The 18,777-nt window shown below is 37.3% G+C and overlaps 4 protein-coding genes and 1 pseudogene across 4 annotated transcripts; 3 read left to right on the top strand and 2 right to left on the bottom strand.

The window, feature by feature from the left end:
- Positions 1–152: 152 nt before the first annotated feature.
- LOC129368135 (uncharacterized) lies at positions 153–1,569 on the top strand. The gene is made up of 3 exons (XM_055042981.1): positions 153–225; positions 411–536; positions 1,018–1,569. Exons 2-3 carry the CDS (start codon positions 433–435, stop codon positions 1,445–1,447), a joined length of 534 nt encoding a protein of 177 aa, XP_054898956.1. The 5' UTR covers positions 153–225; positions 411–432; the 3' UTR covers positions 1,448–1,569.
- A 371-nt stretch (positions 1,570–1,940) lies between these two features.
- Positions 1,941–2,898, top strand: LOC129368346 (DELTA-actitoxin-Ucs1a-like). Its single transcript, XM_055043277.1, has 3 exons — positions 1,941–2,044; positions 2,134–2,259; positions 2,353–2,898. The coding sequence occupies exons 2-3, from the start codon at positions 2,156–2,158 to the stop codon at positions 2,798–2,800; spliced, it is 552 nt and encodes a 183-aa protein (XP_054899252.1). The 5' UTR covers positions 1,941–2,044; positions 2,134–2,155; the 3' UTR covers positions 2,801–2,898.
- Positions 2,899–2,915: 17 nt separating this feature from the next.
- Positions 2,916–6,284, bottom strand: LOC129368345 (endonuclease domain-containing 1 protein-like; annotated as a pseudogene).
- Positions 6,285–6,897: 613 nt separating this feature from the next.
- Positions 6,898–11,530, top strand: LOC129368102 (UDP-glucuronosyltransferase 2C1-like). The gene is made up of 2 exons (XM_055042948.1): positions 6,898–6,992; positions 8,453–11,530. The coding sequence occupies exon 2, from the start codon at positions 8,462–8,464 to the stop codon at positions 10,058–10,060; it is 1,599 nt and encodes a 532-aa protein (XP_054898923.1). The 5' UTR covers positions 6,898–6,992; positions 8,453–8,461; the 3' UTR covers positions 10,061–11,530.
- A 1,333-nt stretch (positions 11,531–12,863) lies between these two features.
- Positions 12,864–17,873, bottom strand: LOC129368103 (receptor activity-modifying protein 1-like). Its single transcript, XM_055042949.1, has 5 exons — positions 17,788–17,873; positions 17,522–17,599; positions 16,448–16,555; positions 16,071–16,224; positions 12,864–13,517 (listed from the first exon to the last, which is right to left on the bottom strand). Exons 1-5 carry the CDS (start codon positions 17,822–17,824, stop codon positions 13,283–13,285), a joined length of 612 nt encoding a protein of 203 aa, XP_054898924.1. The 5' UTR covers positions 17,825–17,873; the 3' UTR covers positions 12,864–13,282.
- Between the last annotated feature and the right edge of the window lie 904 nt (positions 17,874–18,777).

Genomic DNA, 18,777 nt, shown 5'->3' with positions numbered 1-18,777 from the left:
ACGTCTTACAAGACCCCAATGATTAAAATGCATCCTTTTCCTTAACTCTCACAGAAGTAACATTGGGAGTGACATTCTTGATGCTGCAGTGCAAGACTACAGAATCACACCTTGCTGCAGATGAGGTGTGTCTAAGTGGGTGTGACTTCAAGCTCGTCTCTAAACCAAACTTGAATTTCTTTTCAGAGGACTCTCTGCCATCCCAGGAGTGCCATATTACCTCAAGTAAGTGCTTTTATTTTGAAATACTTGTCCTATTTTTAAAAAAAATCATATTTATCAAACATTAAATGTGCTCTTGTGGTAATATCTGGTGGAGTTTATGTTGCTCTTTGTGAATAACTTTCTATAATGTATGGTGTCCTGGTTGCTCTCCATGCCAGCTTCTCATCTGAATTTTTTCCTTGTAGTCGTTCCTGAGCAGCCACCACCATGCCTGAGACTGCAGAGTCCCACTCCGTGACCCTCACCACCAACCGTAACTGCACGATGGAGATCACCAACATGAGTACTGTTTACTGTCTCGTCAATCCAAAGTAAGAACCTCTGAAAGACGGCCAGTAGTTTCTTCCATGTCAAACATTTGTTCATGGCTCATTAATTAATCTGGAGGACTCATTTCTTGGGTTTGTCAGCTGTTTTTTTTTTCTTTCTGTAAGTTATTTAGCGTATCTTTTTTGGTTCAACTGTCAGTTGATTTACAAATCTGGGGCATTTTCTCAATTTTTTGTATATTTATGCATGTTTATTTATTCTTTTATCTATTTTTGATTAGTAAGTGAATTTGTGATTGTTTTTTGTTTTTTTATATATTATGAGGATTTACCTTTCATTTTTCATTTACATCCTTTGCTGGATTTCATTTCCAGATTTTGCCTTCATTGTTATAATCTCACCAAGTTTAACTCCAATTTCTCTGAGAGGTGTGAAGGGCCACATTTCCAATTTAAAGAGCTACAATAGATTTTTTATTACTCTTGATAAAATGGCTCATGACTTCTTTTCTATTCCTTTCAGGGTTTACATGAAGAGTGGCTTCCCATTCAACCCCCCGCAGCCCACTGTGCGCACCACCAAGACAGAGGTGTGCTCCTTCATCAAGGATGACAACACAGCGACCGGAGCCGTGGGCGTCCTGACCTACGAGCTGTTTAACATGCGTGACCATCGCTGCAGCGAGCTGATGGCCATCATGTTCTCTGTGCCATTCGACTACAACATCTACAAGAACTGGCTTGGCGTGGGCATCTTCGAGCACACGCGCGCCTGCGATGACAAGCTGTTTGACACGATGTACAAAGGCAAGGATTTCACCAATTTTTTGCGCCAAGAGGCTAATGGCTCCGGAGTGGTTTTCCAGGGCAAGGATCTGGACGTGAGGGCCTGCATGTCTGATAATGGAAAGGCGATCATCAAAGTAGAGCTGTATGACAAGATGGGCAGATGAACTGTTTGTAATGCTGTCACAATGAACAGCTTACATCATTCGAAAGCATTATAGATGACATTTCTGATTGTTGACTTCTGTCATTATGAGTGCTTAAAAAAATAAAAAAATAATCTAATCCACTTCTTGTCTGCTTTGCTTCTTTTTTGACAAAAAAATTGTTAAACCAACGCAAACTAATATGTTAAAATCAGACGCAGTGTGCAACACAGTCGTTTGACAGGATGACTGCAATGTATTATAAGATGATCACCATGAAAACAAAACAAAATAAAGTAAGACACAAAAGAAAAGGGTGTGGTTTTCTAATCTGAGAGGGAGTCACTGTGAGGCAAACTCAACAGTCTCACACCTTGCCAAGAAAATACAGTTAAAACAAGAAAAACCACTTTCAGCTGCACCTACTTTGTGTGTGTGTGTTGTTAGAAATGCCCGATTGATGAAGTCTGAGACAGGGCGGAACACAGTTGGGAATCTGCTGTGGGTGGAGACACTGTGGGTTGTCTCACATTCCCCAGTAAGATTTACCTGAACACTAGAGTCTGGGATTCAAATACGACATCACACAACCGAGCAACACATCAGTGGCACAGACAGGTAAGCCCTTTTTCCTTGTACTTACAGAAAAGTTGTTTTTCTGGTCAATGCATTGATTATTAGTAGCTGCATGTCTGTTTCATCTGTAGTTAAACACTTGAAAACAAAACAATGAGTGAATCAGCAGAGGCTTTGGCTGCCAACCTCAAAAGCAGAAGAAATGTCACCATTGAGATCACCAACCTTAGCAACCATTACTGCCTCATTAACCCCAAGTAAGTGCAAAATAAGTACAGTTAGCTTCCTACCCCTAATGTAAATAAATAAATAAATAAATAATGTTTTTAATGACTTTTGTTTCTGCAAAGGGTTTTCTTAGACAATGGCAGCGTCCACAGCCCTCCACAGCCTACTGTCCGCTCACAGAAGACAGAAGTCTGCAACTTCTCCAAAGACAGTGGAAAAGCGACAGGTGCTGTAGGCGTGCTGACCTATGAGCTGTTTGGCCGATCAGCCAACAGTGCCAAAGAGATTATAGCAATAATGTTCTCTGTGCCATACGACTACAACATGTACAAAAACTGGGTGGCTGTGGGAATTTACAATGTGGGCAAAGAATGCAATGAGAGCCTCTTCAAAGAGATGTACTACAAGGAGCAGACAGGCTTTGTCCGGCAGGAGTCCAATGGCAGTGGGCTCAACTTTGAGGGAAGCAGCGTGGACATCAAGGCCACCATGTCCCCCACGGGCAGGGCCATACTGAAGGTGGAGATCTGGGACAAGCTTTTCACCCAAATGGCACAGCGTCCTCAATGATTGTATTAAAAAAAACGTTCATGTTAGACATAGTCAGCTCTGTGTAAACCTGTGCTAATATTGTACATGTTCATACAATAAAAGCATAATTACTCAAAGCATCAGTTGTATTTCTTGATGCAAAAGGGAGGAAAAAGCAAACAAAAAGAAAAACAAACAAGTTTAACAAGTTTATTTCTGTCAACAAAGTTCTCTCCAGCATATTTAAAAATATATAAACAATCAAATAAAATACTTTCAGTGTGGAAGTACATTTCCTCCAGTTGTGTTCTTTTATTGAAAAAATAAAGCCCTTTTAATAAGACAGTTTGAACAGTCTACTAGAAGGCAAATAATAATCTGCCATCAATCTGAATATTAAGCTGTTGTAGCTGCAACCAGACATGCTGACAAACGGTTGCGTGATAATAAAAAAAAAAAAAAATAAAGTGTAAAATTTTGGGGCTAAAACAAAAAAAAAAAACTTTGGTTTTGGTTTGGAGTATACAGTTTAAAATCGGATGACTGTACAAGGTCAGAATTAGTCACTTTTACACCAAATGCTTAAAAACAAAAAATATCATCCATTACATCTTCATAAGTTTGCTTCTTATCTGTGACTAAATGACCTCTTATTTCAAGAACAATAAAAAAAAGTACATTTCTCCAAACAGAATACTTCTGCTTTATAATTTCCTGCAAATAACACCTCAGTACTACCATACTGAACTTTTGAGTTTTGCATGCTTATTTTGAGTGCAGCATTTGTGCCTCTCTTCCAATTAAATGTAGAAAAAAGGCTCACAGATAATGAAGTGGACATTTTTTCGTGAAACAGAAAGTTTATTCATTGAACTATTCATTTTATCAGTAAGGTAAACTACAAAATAATATTAAAAAAATCTCAGTGAGAATGCCATCACACATACAGCTCCGCAACTCCATCTAGTGGTAAGTTTGCAGACGTCGTAGCAATTTCCCATAAGGAAACAAAATGCAGCAAATTAAACATCTGAGAAGGAGCTGGGATGGTTGGAAGAGATGCTGAAGGACTTTGTGGTGTCATTACAGGTGGAATCACAGTGTCACAAGCAGTTGATGGAGTTTCTGACACTCAGTTAACAGTGAGTTTAAGTTACAAGACATAAAATGTTCATTTTAACACTAGCTATTAACACAGTTTTAGGTCTTCAGTTGATTAAAATTCAGATCAGAACAATAATTTTTGCAAGCATCTAATCTGATTAACCACACTGTCCATTAAAAACACTGATGACTGTATTGAATCTGTCCTTCAGGTACATCTCAAGCAAGTCTAGAGACATCTGTTTCACATCATATCCCCTGTACTCTTTCTTAGCCGTCTTGTCTATCGGAACAATCTCCTCTGTGCTGTTTGGGTCATTGCGTCCAATAGCAGCGAAGGTCGGAAAGGCGTCTTTCAGTCTGTCAGGAATACTCTGGTTGTAATTTGGGCAGCAGTATGCAGACCAGAGGTATTCTGGCACTGCCACCCGATTCTTCACCCAGTGCTCTTCTTTCTGGTAGGGCATGATGCCTGTCACTATGTAGGCTTCTCCAAGGCAGTAGGTTGCCAAGGTCATGTTGACTGTAAGCTCAAGGATTTCCCAGGGTCCATCATTAGACCATCTCTTCTGAGGAACCACATTGGTGAGGGTAAACGTGGCAGACCGGCACTGGGAGGTCTGGTGATGAAGACTAGGGTTTAGGTGGCCACGAGAGTAGGTGGAGTTGATGTAGTCCAGGTCCACTGCTTGGCTCTCTACGATGTTCATGTCAACTGGTCCAGGCAAGAAGGGGACCATGTTGCCATCTGCTGAAGGGTAGGCTAACTGTTCATGAACCAAAAGGGGAAAAAATGTTTCAGAAAAATTACATGAATAAGACATATTTGAATACGTAATTCAAATGTAAGTGAAGCTGGATTTCTTTATATGCTTTACTCTCTGATGATCCATTTCTATGGTCTGATGAACGTGCTTCTTCTTTTGCTTGTCTTTGCTTTGTATCATATGACTTTGTCACACTTTCTGCAGCCCCATGCAGTTTAACAGAAAAAAAATAGTACAGGCTTATTTGCATAAACCGGCTAACTGTGAAAACACAGATATCACTTCTTCTTTTTCAGATGTCTGTTCTATATTTCTTTAAATTCTGAAAAACACTGACAATTATTAGCTAAAATGTTAACTAAAATTGGACCTTTAGAAACTAAAAAGAGATTTTTTAAAAATTTTTCAGACACAAGTTTTAAACTAGTATACCAGGAGGCATCTGCTTCTCCTGTAAAATCTTTGACACTTAGGGACACCCAAGTATACAACTTCTCATCCTATCAAAATCAGAGAACTGAAAACATGAATTCGAACTTACCTGTGGCTCATATTTCCAGGAAGCTTTGGGCGGTTGGAACGGAGTACAAATAAGCTGAAAACCACGGTGAACGGCGAGGTCGACTGTATAACGTGGCAAACTGGTACATGTTGTTGTAACGTTGGCAGATCGGGGTCCCAGCCAGGCCTTTGGGGGGCCAGGATTTGTAGAAAAATTGCAAGCAGGGGGTGAAGTCCCCAACATCAGCTGCAGAGGCAGAGATGAAGGCCAGAAGAAGCAGCGATGTGCACATACCTGTCATTTTCATCTGCTTTCACACATAGTTAAGAATCAACTAAGAGCATGTTCCTGTTTCTCTGTGTTCCTGTTTTACAAACACATGACCTCTGAATGAAAGCAGTAGCAAGTTTCAAAATGACTTTCTCCAAATGCTTTTTTTATTTGAACAGCTGTGGAATTTGCGTAAATATCACTTTCCACTATGATAAAATGTTAGGATGCCTGTACAACTCTAAAACAAACAAAAAAAATATATAGAGAGACTGCAAGAAGGTGCCTTAAAGGGGCAACATCAACTTTTTGGGAGATTTAAATCACAATCCTCTAATCTGGTCCGAGGGCCACTTTGAGGTGCAGCTCGTCCTCTGAGCTGCAGTTTCCGCCTCACAGAGCATGCTCCCTCGCGACTCCACGCAACTCCTCCACTGAGCCAGCTCAAACTATTCAACAGCACTTATTCAACAGCACCTGACGCAACCGCACACCTGCTGAGCTCATATGAGCTACTTCTCAGCACAACGCTCTTAAAAACGTGGTTAAAAGGTCAATAGAGAAGCAACTTTATGATGACTTCCTGAGGCGGAGTTTCAGAAGAAGCAGGAATTTTTAAAGAGACAGAAGCCCAATTTTAAGACATTAGATTACGAAGTAAAATATATAGCCTAAGTTTTGGTCTTCCATGCACAGCTAGCTGATTGTGCTATAAAATGAAATGATTTGTGAGAAGAGCACAGTGAGCACCTGACATTATTACGCCGTACAGGTGCTGAGTGTCGGGAGTTTTCTACCTTTACTCACCATTACGATTCCTCTGCAACTCCAAGAGTCAAATGTGTTCAACTAACACACCACGAAGCCTTTTTCCATCTATTCAGATGAAAACACTCATCCCGAATGGGTTCACAGTGCCCTCTGGCGTCCTGAAATGAACTGATCACTGTTTTTATTTATTTATTTATTTATATTTTATTTTATTTTTTTTTTGTCAATATGATTTTCCTAGTATGAAAAAGTAAGATAAATAAAGCAGGTTTTGAAATATTCTGTAATCAGTTGTTGGAAAAAATATATATAATTATTGGTTTTACTGTAACGAAATTAATGTGGTGGCTATTATTTCCTGTATTTTCTAAATAAATAGTTGTTTCCTAAACGGAAAAATGAATGACATTTCTTTCTCATATGGTATGGAACTATGTTAGCATCTGTTAATAATTAGAGTTCCATAACATTAGCAACTTCCAGACATATTCTGGGAACATTTTGTTCCCAACTGAAGAATAATTCCCTTTTTTGAAAAAGGAAATTTTTCAATAAGGAAAACCATAGCATTTGTATGGAATCTGCATTTTTTGTGACCCTTTGATACCTGGAGGGTGGGAGCTCTTGGCAGAATGTTTTCTTTTCCTCGAATTCAAACTCACACAGATGAACTTGAAGTCCAGTTCTCACGTACCCCTCCCACATTTCTTATGTAACACAATAATCAGGACTTAAATTCTGCACAGCACAGGCACTGAGACCTTTTTGTCCTGGGAGAACAAAACTTACATTTCCTCTGCTGTATTTGAGCTGCGAGGTAGGTTCCAACACTTTCTTTGCAACATGTTAACATAATTCATACACAGATGAGATTTAGGGTAGAGTTTCCTCTTTTTAACTTCCTGAAGATCAGACCTGCAAACAGAAAAATTATAATCTCGGGGAATAATTGTTTTAAATGTAATAGTTTCATAACAAGTTTCTTAAAGACAGATTTTGAGATTAGAGACTAAACTAACTCCAAGCATTAGTGAGAACATGTGTTCCATTGGACTTTGATTTATTGAGCAATTACTGTGTGTTTGTGCCATATAAAACCTCAAAGCTATGTCTGTTTTGTGCAAAAATCTGATTTTGAAAGTCACACTGAAACAAAATCAGAACTGCAACTTTCTTGGTACAAGTATGTCAGAAGGCTTTGAAAAACTGCAGCAGAGCTATGCAAGTACGATTCAAGGTTAAGGAAAATCATGCATTCCTCCACTACTAAAATGTCTCGTGTACAGGAAGAAAAGCATTCTAATAATTTCCAGATGTCCATTGATCTTTCTCAGTTCTACAGTGAGAAAGAACTGTGAGTACAGAATAATTGATGATAACTGAAGGTTAAATGATAACCTTCAGTTGTCATTTAATATAATATTCACTGTTAGTGCAATGCTTTTAAAAAGTATTCATACCACTTGAAATTTTCCATATTTTTATCATACTAAACACGAAAAGCTTTAATGTATTTCAGTGGGATTACGGTCTAAAAAGTTGGTTTCCATTTGTATTCAGCCGCCTAAACTGATAGTTTTTTTTGTCTGATGGTTTTTGGGGGAATGTTTCTATTACCTTTGGGTTCCTGGACAATCAGTGACCAACAGTCTTCTAATACCACCTTTTCAGCCTGACTTTGCATGAATTGAATCCCAAAAAAAGGTCGGTAACATGTAGACAATACTAATGGAAAACCCTTCTAACCCATGGAGAGCCGAGTTGAGCTGCACTGACTAGGGCGCTCGTGGAAAAGGGCCACACGATGCTGTTTGTTCACCAATGTTCTCTACACACATTGAACGGCTGAATTATTATTAAATTACACACAGATGTAATTGCATGCAATTGTATTTAGAGGTATTAGAGTCAATAGGACTAGAGACACATACTTGCCACATTTTCCTCGTTTTGGGAAAAAATGAAAAATGATTAATTCTTTTTGTTCAACTTCAGTTATGCAATACTTTGTGTTGATTTGTCACATTTTATACAAATATAAATACATTTGTGACTACAGAATAATTGATAAACACAAACACATCTTTGCTGTAACAGTTTGAGGCTGGACAGTCAAACACCCTTAAATGTCTTTCTCTTTTTACCTTAACACTTTCAAGTAACATAAACAGAATGAATGTCTTCTTTTGTCTTCTTTGCTAAATGATTAATGTTTAAAACTGTACATTCACTGTGGTATGCTATCCCTAAATTCTCATATGTGACTATCTTCTTCAGGGCATTTCAATGGGGAGTCTTCAAGGAGTTTCTCTCTTTGTGGTGCTGAGTGTGCTCCTCCTCACTGGTACCAGTGTCCAAGCAGGGAAGATTTTGGTGTTCCCAGTGGATGGCAGCCACTGGGTCAACATGAACCTGCTGATCCAAAACCTTCATGCTAAGGGCCATGAGGTCACTGTTGTTCGAACAGCCACTAGTTGGTATGTCAAAGAATCTGCGCAACATTTTCGCACCATTACTGTCACACTGCCAGAAGCCATAGTCATTGAAAAGGAGGACTTCTTTGTGAATTTTCTCATGAAAATGCTGGAAATTAAGAAGGAAGGTTCATTATCCGGTTTTGTTAAGTTTTACTGGGAGATGCTGAATGCACTGTCGGACATTCACAAACAGGCCAGCTTATTGGGAGTGGAAATGTTTGAGAACAAGACTCTTATGCAGAGTATTCGGGACACTCAGTTTGATGTGGTCCTGGTTGATCCAGGTTTACCTGTCGGAGTTCTGGTGGCTCATGAACTAAAGCTGCCAACAGTTTATAATGTGAGATGGATCACCAGTGGAGAAGGCCATTTTGTTGTGGCTCCTTCTCCAACTTCATATGTTCCAACTTCTGCACACCCTGTGACCGACAAGATGACATTTATCGAAAGAGTCAAAAATACATTGTTCTATTTTCTAAACACATGCATTGACAAGTTTGTTGTGTGCCCTCACTATGATAGACTGGTGTACAAGTACTTTGGTCCAGACATGAAGTTCTATCACCTTCTTCAAGGTGCAGACATCTGGCTCATGAGGGTAGACTTTGTCTTTGAATTCCCCAGGCCTACCATGCCAAACATTGCCTACATTGGTGGATTTCAGTGCAAGCCCTCCAAGCCTTTATCCAAAGAGCTGGAAGACTTTGTTCAAAGTTCAGGAGAGCATGGTGTCCTCCTGATGTCTCTGGGTACACTGGTTAAAGGTCTACCAACAGACATCACCTCAGAAATAGCTGCTGCTTTTGCCCAGCTTCCTCAGAAAGTCATATGGAGGCATGTTGGTGAGCGACCCAGCAACTTGGGCAACAATACCCTTTTGGTTAAGTGGATGCCACAGAACGACCTGTTGGGTCATTCAAAGACTAAAGCCTTTGTGGCCCACGGCGGCACTAACGGTGTGTACGAGTCCATCTACCATGGAGTGCCCATCATCGGCATCCCCCTTCTGTTTGACCAGTTTGAAAACATCCTGAGACTGCAAGCGCGAGGAGCAGCGAGGGCTGTGGATGCAACACAGATCACACGAAAGAACTTCCTGGAAGCAGTGCAAGATGTCATTAACAATCCCTCCTACAGAAAGAACATGAAGCGCCTGTCCACTCTCCATCGGGATAAGCCAATGCATCCTTTGGATACTGCAGTGTACTGGATAGAGTTTGTCATGAGGCATAAAGGGGCCGCACATTTACGAACAGAGTCTTATAAGATGCCTTGGTATTCTTATTATTCTGTGGATGTTTTTGTCTTCTTGTTGGCAATTTTGCTGATGCTGACAGCTGCTGTGGTAGGTTTCATACGATTCCTCTGCTTTCAGCTGAGCAGGAAGAAAAAATCTAAGCAAGACTAAGTCAGAGCTCTGAACCAGAAGGCTGTTTATTTAACTTGTCTTGTAAGAATACACATTTGCATTTGCAGGTTTTACATAAAACAGTTTTCTAGTCTTAGGCAAATTTTAAAATGATTGAATCAATTCTCAAATATGCAAAAGTTCATAATAGATCCAATAATGTCATTATTCATTGTTTTTATTGTAAGAGGAGAAGCAGTGGCAATATCATGGAAATGAAATGCACTTCTGTAGTCAGTTGTCATCTTATTGACAGCCTATAAACATGGCATTTTGCTGCCCTAGAGCATCCAGGTGAGTGCTAACATTGGCAATTGTAGAAGCAATTGTTTATGCCCAATAATGAAAAGCTGTAGGGAAATTTACTAGATTACTCAGATTACTAGAGAGAATAATTATTCAAAAGTTGGCATAACTCACACAAATCTCCAGTGGGGTTTGATCTGGCAGCAATTAATGAGACATCTCCTAAGCCCCACACACACACAAAAAAAAACTGGCAAATATGTGAACAGGTTCTCCTCCATTTGTTTATTCATTTAACTCTTTTTCACTTCCTGTCATCCCTCTCTAATTTTGTCTACTCTTAGTGAGTGTTCCCCACTGCTCTGTTGTTGTATTGTTGTTTCAGAATAAATACTATCAGATCTCAGCGAATTTGTCTAACATTCAGACTGTGAAATATTCAGGAAGTTTGGAAAGCCCTCAAAACCTCTTGAAGGCTTTGTTTAGCATATTAAATGCTAGATTTAATGAGAGGACATAAGAAAAATGTTGAAGAACTATGGCTTGTTTGAATTAGTTGAAAGAGAAAGTCTTTCCTCTAAGAAGAGAACATCGTCAAACAAGTTGCACCTATTTGAACTGCAAAACTTCTGGATCAGTGTTTGACAAACTCTAGCAGCATTTAATTTGTTGTGTTCTTTTCTTTTTTGTACACTGAACTTGAATGAACTTGAATGACTAGGTGAGTTATCTCCTGACCTGGTCATTCAGGTCAGGAAACTGACAGCGTGTCACTGCAGGATCAATGACACTAGTCCTCTATTAGTCCCGTGTTGGCTGGATTATTAATGTTTTCATTTATTCTGAGACTGCAAGCGCGAGGAGCAGCGATTGACACAAGTTCACCAGTGTCTCTGCGTGAACTTTACTGTTAAACGATGTCATGTACTGTCCTGCTGATGAAGATCCATAATAATCCACTAACAAATGCTATTTAATTCTGTGTTTGAAACATTTGCTTTACAATCAATGACAGTATTATTGTTCAGTCACAGCTGCCTTGAAGCTTTAAGTGATTTACTCTAATCATCAAATTGTTAGCAAGCTGGCAATATTTAATACATTCTTTAAATAAAAAGTGTGCAATTCTTTATAGTGTAATTGTGTAACTATTTTACAGCATACTCACCGTCAACAATATGTAGCTGACATGTAAGCATTGACATAAAACAAAAACAAATCAGATTTGCTGTCTGTGTCTTTATTTATATATCTATTTTATTACTAATGTTTTTAGACTCAGTGTAACTTCAGGTATCATAAAGTTAAATCATGTTAATGTTAAAGTAAACTGTAACATATATAGTATTAATAAGAGCATCTGTTTCTCTGCCTTTAATTTTGAAATAAGTTTGTTAAACTATATCCAGAAGGTGGCAGTGTCCCATTTCACATGCGGTGTCATCAAAACTGAGTTCTTTAGATGTGCTCCTGCTCCATCACACCTCATTTACCTGACTGAATTACGTCCTCAACATATTATTATATATTTTGAAAACCCATCAAACCGTATTTTCAAGATAGGCTGTAGGTAGACCAAATTAGGTTCTTTTGGGAGTGGTGAAAGAAGGCTAGGTGCTGTTTAAGCAACAACAGCTTTTGTTTCATATCGTCTACATAAACAACAAAAACAACAACAACAACAAAAAAAAAAAAACAATTGACACAAGATTCTTAGGTTGGTCAGCTATGTATCCCTGATGACTCAGTAAACTTTTAGCACCCTTAGCCTTTGATGGGCTGTGAAGCTCAGAGAAGCATAGGTGTGAAAACGGAACCTGTGGTTGGTTGAACCTGATCTGCTTTAATATAATGAAAGGTTTTTATTTATCAGATTTAGAGTGTGCTTGTTTGATCAGTTTCATCTTTTGTTACCAGCAGGAATTTGACAAAATTTTCACATTGCACATCAACAAAAAGCAAAATAAAATAAGTTTGTATGTTTTATTTTCAAAATGCTATTTTGCCATGCTAATTTGTTTATTTATTTACAATCTAAATTACAACTTTGAACTTTCCAATTGATTATGACAATATCTACAAAAAAGTGTGGCATGCATTTGCATTTCAACTTCCAAGTCAAAACTTTGTAGAAACATCCTTTGCAACAATTGCAGCTTTTGAGGCACTCCTCTATTAACTTTATAAACTGATAAAGTTGATGCAGAAATCTTTCATTTTATTTAGAATAAAATGCACAGGAACATCAGGTTCCAATTTTAAAAGCTACTCATAAAAAAAAAAAGAAGTAAAATAAAATGAGAAACTGAAAATCACTTGGAGAACTTTTACATATCCACTGTTGAATGACTTAGACATGGTAAGTTAGGGATATTTTCTCCATTTCTGGAATTTATTTTTACAACTTTTGTATTGTTTTTGTCAACATAAATTCTGACATGTCAGTAATGCTTAAATTGACTTGTATGTGTAGCTTTAAAACGGTGGAGCTCGGACTCAAATGAGTAAGTGAGCTTCCTCTACGGGTTACATATAGCAAATATCAGTCTTCTCTAAGTAAAGTTTGACAAAGGTTTACTTTTATTTATCAATCAAAAATGTAACATCTTTCATCATTATTTTCAGGAAGCATTTGTTTATGAGAATTAGTTTTTTAATGTTGATTTTATTGCTTAGTGTTTGGTCTTGATACTTCAATAAAACTACGTTTTAAAAATAATAGTTATGTGTCGTGTTAATCATTGTGCCTGAAAAGCAAAGCGGATTCTGAGATGTTGCTTCATTAAAAAAAAAAAAAAAAAACAGAAAAAAATCCGGTTTTAGATAAAACCTGTTTGACATTTTACACAGCTCACTTGTTTGCAGAAATGAATCCATGTATGAATCAAAGAATCTTCTACTAAAAGCTTTGGTGGCCAAAATGTTCAAAGCTATGTAATTTTTTCTTTTTATTTTTTTGTATGGGCCAGTCAGTTCCTAACTTTTCCAAAGTACCAGACAAACCAGGACAGGGATAAAGCTCACTTCGATGATGGTGAGTGCCACCACCAGGCTGGTAGGGGCATCTTGAAGCAGCTCTTCTTTCTTCGTGCAGTTCTGGAAGTAGGTGGAGTGGATGTAGAGGAAGAAGTCTTGGACGTCAGGATTTGGAAAAAAGCAGTCAGTTAACACAGTCACAAGCTCCACACATAGTGTCAAATTGTTGTAGATTCTGCAACAGATAAAAATAAATTATGTTAGAGAGGTATTTCATTAACAATAAGGAGAGCAAAAAGAAATTCTCTGTGTCCGTGGTGTGATAGGAAATAAACAAAATAGGTTTGTTGCTTTCCCACAGTTGTTGCATGTTTAGATACAAAAAAGTAGAACAGAAGAACACATGATGGTTATACACCAAAATATTCAAAAAGGCAAACCAAAATTTAAAGAAAAGACATGGCACAAATAGAAATGGCAAAGCACCCCAAAAGACAAAAATGTTTTTGCCGTAGAAAACATGTGAATTTGTTTTCCAAATTAGTTCTATAAACCGGAAAGGCTGGCAGCATGTAGTAAGTTATTTACTCTTTGGGTACAGCACCTTCCTTGCAGAGATTAAAAATGGGACTGTTAAGAGAACTGGCTCATCTAAATTACTCCTTAGGCCTGAGTGTATGAATGGTCTATGCAGGCATGAACAATGGATGGATACTGTGTCTGTTTTGGGACAGCACTTAATCAAAAGTGCTTTTAATATTAACCCTCATAGATGTTTTTCTGACTATTTGGACTAATTTAGCTTTCTGTTGAGACACTTATTTTGTATCTCAACAACTGAAACTTTACAGCTAAACCCTGAAGCTCTGTAATAATGGGCCACAGCAAACATAACTAAAACTGCTGTGGTTAAACTATTTACTGACGGGACATAAATAGAGCAGAAGATTGACATTGGGGGTTGGGTGAGTGAAGGAGGAAACTATTTGTTAAGCAGGAAGAGGAGGAACTTCCTCAGACTCATTCTAATGACGGATATTTCCCAGTAGAACTGAACCAACATACCAAAGCTCCATGAACACCCACAGCAATACTATCAATCCACTTTATGAGTGCCCAGCCCTTCCACAATGTCTGGGTAAAAAGTCCAACAAATTTTAGTTACAGTTGAATTGCATAGTTGTTAGCTCTTTCCACAAAACAACTGTGAATTAATTGAGAAGGATTTTTACAATGCATAATGTCTAATGTTTGAGTGTCTACGTTTTGCAGTTTCAATAAATTTGAATATATTTGTGAAATGTAGCTTTGTTATTTTGTAGTAGTCCCTTTGGGATCATTTTTAAATTCTGTGATTTGCATATATATTTTTATGCAATCAATTGAAAGGTCCAGACACAAAATAAGGGTGGATTGAAGCCAATTTACCAATTTTGCAATCTTGATCCTCCTCGGACTAATAAAATTGTTACTTGCTAGGGGTAACAAGAGACTTCAGACTAACTGTGACGTATTACAAAGCACAACAAACAGCAGCTGCTGCAGCAAGCCTGCTTGTGCATGCCAGGTGAAGAAATATTATTCTCCTATGCTGTACGTCTGAGCTGAGAAATAAGTCGATCAGCAGAATTAGGTGCAGACCTGAAAGCACGCGAGTTGTTCCACTGAGATCAGGTATTTATCTCAGTGGAACAACTCATAGGATGTAGTAGGTGTGTTTGTTGTGGTTGTGAAATATGATCAAAAACCATGTAGTATTCACAGATTTGACATAGTCAAATTGACTGTGCCAGATTCAGAAACTGCTGATACACAGATATACACAAATTTGGCATCGTCACTATAGCATGTCTTCTTCCTGTTGCATGGGCAGAAATTTCAAGAATTTCTGTTGTGTATATCAGGAAGGGGTAAATTCAAACATACAAACAACAAAATCACTTTTATGCAATCAAGGCTTAAACAGTTTAAAGCTAATGCACACTGAGCCATCTTTAATTTGCATGTATAAAGAAAAATTGTGTGGGTTTCGGGCACCAAGACTGGCTTTGGCCCCACATCCTTCTAAATCCAGTCCTGTGTCATGCCCTCTATCTGCAAATCAAACAACTTACATTCCCATCCACAATTTCACCAATCTGGGCTGGTCTGAACTTTATTTTTTTATTATTTAAAAAAAATAATTTTTAATGTATAAATCATTTCAATAGTAGCTAAAATTATTCTTGAACATGATTTTACATCTGTTCTACTTTTTCACTTCCTGTTAAAATGCTGCTTGTAAATTATTTTATTGTCTGTAATGTGTTCACAGTTCAATATAAGTCTGATAAAAATGAACTAATGCAGGCTACATGTATTAAGTACAATTTCTTTGATTTTGAAACTGACACTGAAAACGCTATAGTCTATATTTGCTTTAATGAAGTGTTATTCTTCTAAAGTTTAAAGTCTTGAACAAAAACAGGAAATTGTGCATTTGTGAGAAGTCTGTTGACGACAAACGTTACAGGGGTGTTTACAGAGTGTGCGTGCATAATCCCTGTTTTATTTCTCTTTCTAATGTAATTGTCAATTGTGTATTCACCTAGAAAAATTACATAAAATAAACTGAGTATTAAAGCCAATTTTAACAGCAAAACGTTACAAATTTGTTGTTAAAAAATAAAAAGTAAAAAGTGTTCAGGCATTGCTTTTGTTTTTGTCGCCATGGCATGGACCGAAATAGGTGTCATTGTTTAGATGGAAATAAATATGTATAAAAGGACTCAAAACTCTTTTGACATACCTGATAATGTGTTTCAGGACACACCAGTCATCTTTGTGGATATCATGCATTTCTGCATGAAAAATCTGTCCACAGTACTGGTGACTGAACTGTATTAGCTCACCCCGGTGGCAATGCTTGTGTGGGATTTCATTCTGTGGGTCCTGGAAATGTTCTGCAGGAAAAGACAAAAGTATTACAGACGAACTCTTGCCAATCAAATAGCCACAGATTAATTTAAAGTGCTAATCAGAGTCAAACTTCACCAAAGGATGAACATTTTGCTGGATAAATTGGAAGATATCCTCCATTTCTTTAAAAGGTCAAGCTTGGTGACCTTCAATTGCTTGTATTTTTATTTATTAAAGTGAGATTGTCCTTAACAATTCTCCACTCACCATCATCCTCTGTGATAATTAAAGATGTGTTCTTTTCCAGTTCATCCTCAATGTCTTTCAGGTGATCTTTGTACAAATCCGTTGCCTTATTGTTTGGGTTTGTCGTACCTGAAAAAAATAATTTTGCTTTACTGAGCAGTAATAATTTGTCTTGTTAATAATTTGCTTTGTTGTACAGATTATTTTTCTGGGCTTTCTTTGGCTTGTCTGTAAAATGTATCTCCTTTAGGCTGATCGTAGTTATTTTCCTTGCTATTGCAAGGAGATTTTTTTTAAAATCTAACTCTACTGAAGGTAAACGTTCAGAGAAATACTCTTTTTACTGTGACCTTTTGTGAATTAAACCCACAAACTGGAGATGGAGAAGTTTCATTTTTATAATAATCAGCACATTTTGTCAACTTACTTGATAAAGCAAAATGCTCATAAGCTCTGAGTAATACAAAAACCAGACAGTTTCAGTAGCAGTGTCTGAACAAACTGAATTTCCTGATGCATTTTTTGTAATTATTATATGTATTTTTTTTTGGTTGTTAAATCATTTTTAAGCTCTGTCCAATAAAAATCTGACAAAATATAATATTTTAAATGAATTCTAAGAAATAATTCTTATCCAGGTTGAACTATTTACATTAAAAAATGGCTGCCATTTTTCAAAAAATCTTTTAAAAAGTTAATTATCAACAATAATGAAAAATCTGATAACTCAGGCTGAACTCCAATATTCATTTTTAGGTAATATTCCAATCCGTGCTGTTGAAATCTTTGAGTCAAAATTGAATACATTTTCCACAGTTTATTAAAAACAGAACATCTTAATGTTCTAACAGCACATTAAACAGCACATACTTTATTTTATATAGGATCAACTGAATTGATTTATAATTATTAGAGTCATTAGCTGCTTTCATTGTATAAAGCAGCTAATGACCCAATATATCTATTGTTTTCAAAATAAAAAATATAGAAACTTCATCTGCTGTTCTCAGATGAAAACAACAGTTAATCAATATAATTAATAGCATACTGAATTAGTTTTGAGGAATTCAAACCAAAGTGTAGAAGGAGCCTTACTGTTTCCATGTGTGAAAACACTGAACGTTTGGTTATGCAGCTCATCCGTAATGGTAACTTGTTGTGACACGGCAACACCTGCAAACACACAAGTTAAGTACTCAATACCATTCATATTAATATTTTTACCTTTTATCAGTGCCTACCCCAAAAGGGGCGGGGGGGGGAAACAAAAAAACATCTAACTCCTGTTATAAGAAGCTAAACAAACGAGCAAAAAGTCAGGTTATTCAATTCTAACTGGAATTGTTAAATCAGACGCTTACAGAGAATGACGGCAGGTAAGAGAAGGTAGGAGATCATGGTGGCCAGAGATGATCAGAGCAGCAGGACTCTGTGAGGTCGATCTGTGACCTAAGGAGACTCTGAAGCTAAATGCCTCAGTCCTTTGGTATGTTTGAGAAAACAGCCCAGCCCCCTTTATCTTGACTCTGCTCGCTGCTGATGTACACAAGCATGCCATAGCCATGTTTTGGGAAAAATACCAATAAACAGACAAAATTAAAGGATAAATAAAAGATGTTGACACTGGTAGCAAACAGAACCAAAACAACATGATGAGTTACGCAAAAATCTGAATGGTTTCTCTGAATTAATGCTGCAAATATGGCAACTAATATAGTTAGGTAACCACAAAGCTATGACAACACTTACTAATTTCTTAAACTTGTAGTTTCTTTTTGTGTTCCCAACTCATAAACCAAATAAATGCTTGCTTAACCTCAACCTAAATATGTACACAAACTAACACTGAAATATTCAATTTTTATCAGCTGTTGAAATCTTCCTGTGGTCTGAGAAGTGTAAGTCTGGTCTCCCCCTCCTAAAATTCAAACCTCTACTTATGACAGAAACGTTTAATATTTAGGAGGTGAAAAATCACTTTCTCTTTGCTATATCAGAAAATTGAAATTAATAAATGCAATTAATAATAAATTGCATTTTCTGGGTGATTTATAACACAACCTTTATAGTTGTGTTTAGCAAACAAGACAGAGTGCTGCTTTGTTTATACACCAGTACATCAAAGAATTCTGATATACACAAGTGTTGTTGCTGCTATCTTGATGTTTCCGTAAATTAGCTAAGACTGCAATTTCCTGTCGCTTTTAAAATTCTTGCTGAAGGTTCTCCTAAGGAGTTTCCTTCTTTATTTCACTGCAGAGTGAAGAAGATAAAACTCAAACCTGCAGCTAGTTTAGCATAACAATCTAGCACAAAACAGTTTTTTGTGTGGACATCTGCAGCGGAACATG

This window comes from Poeciliopsis prolifica, unplaced genomic scaffold, assembly GCF_027474105.1.
Source record: "Poeciliopsis prolifica strain line A6 unplaced genomic scaffold, Auburn_PproV2 SCAFFOLD018, whole genome shotgun sequence".
Classification (NCBI taxonomy): Eukaryota; Metazoa; Chordata; class Actinopteri; order Cyprinodontiformes; family Poeciliidae; genus Poeciliopsis; species Poeciliopsis prolifica.
This window is presented reverse-complemented; position numbering and strand designations above follow the sequence as displayed.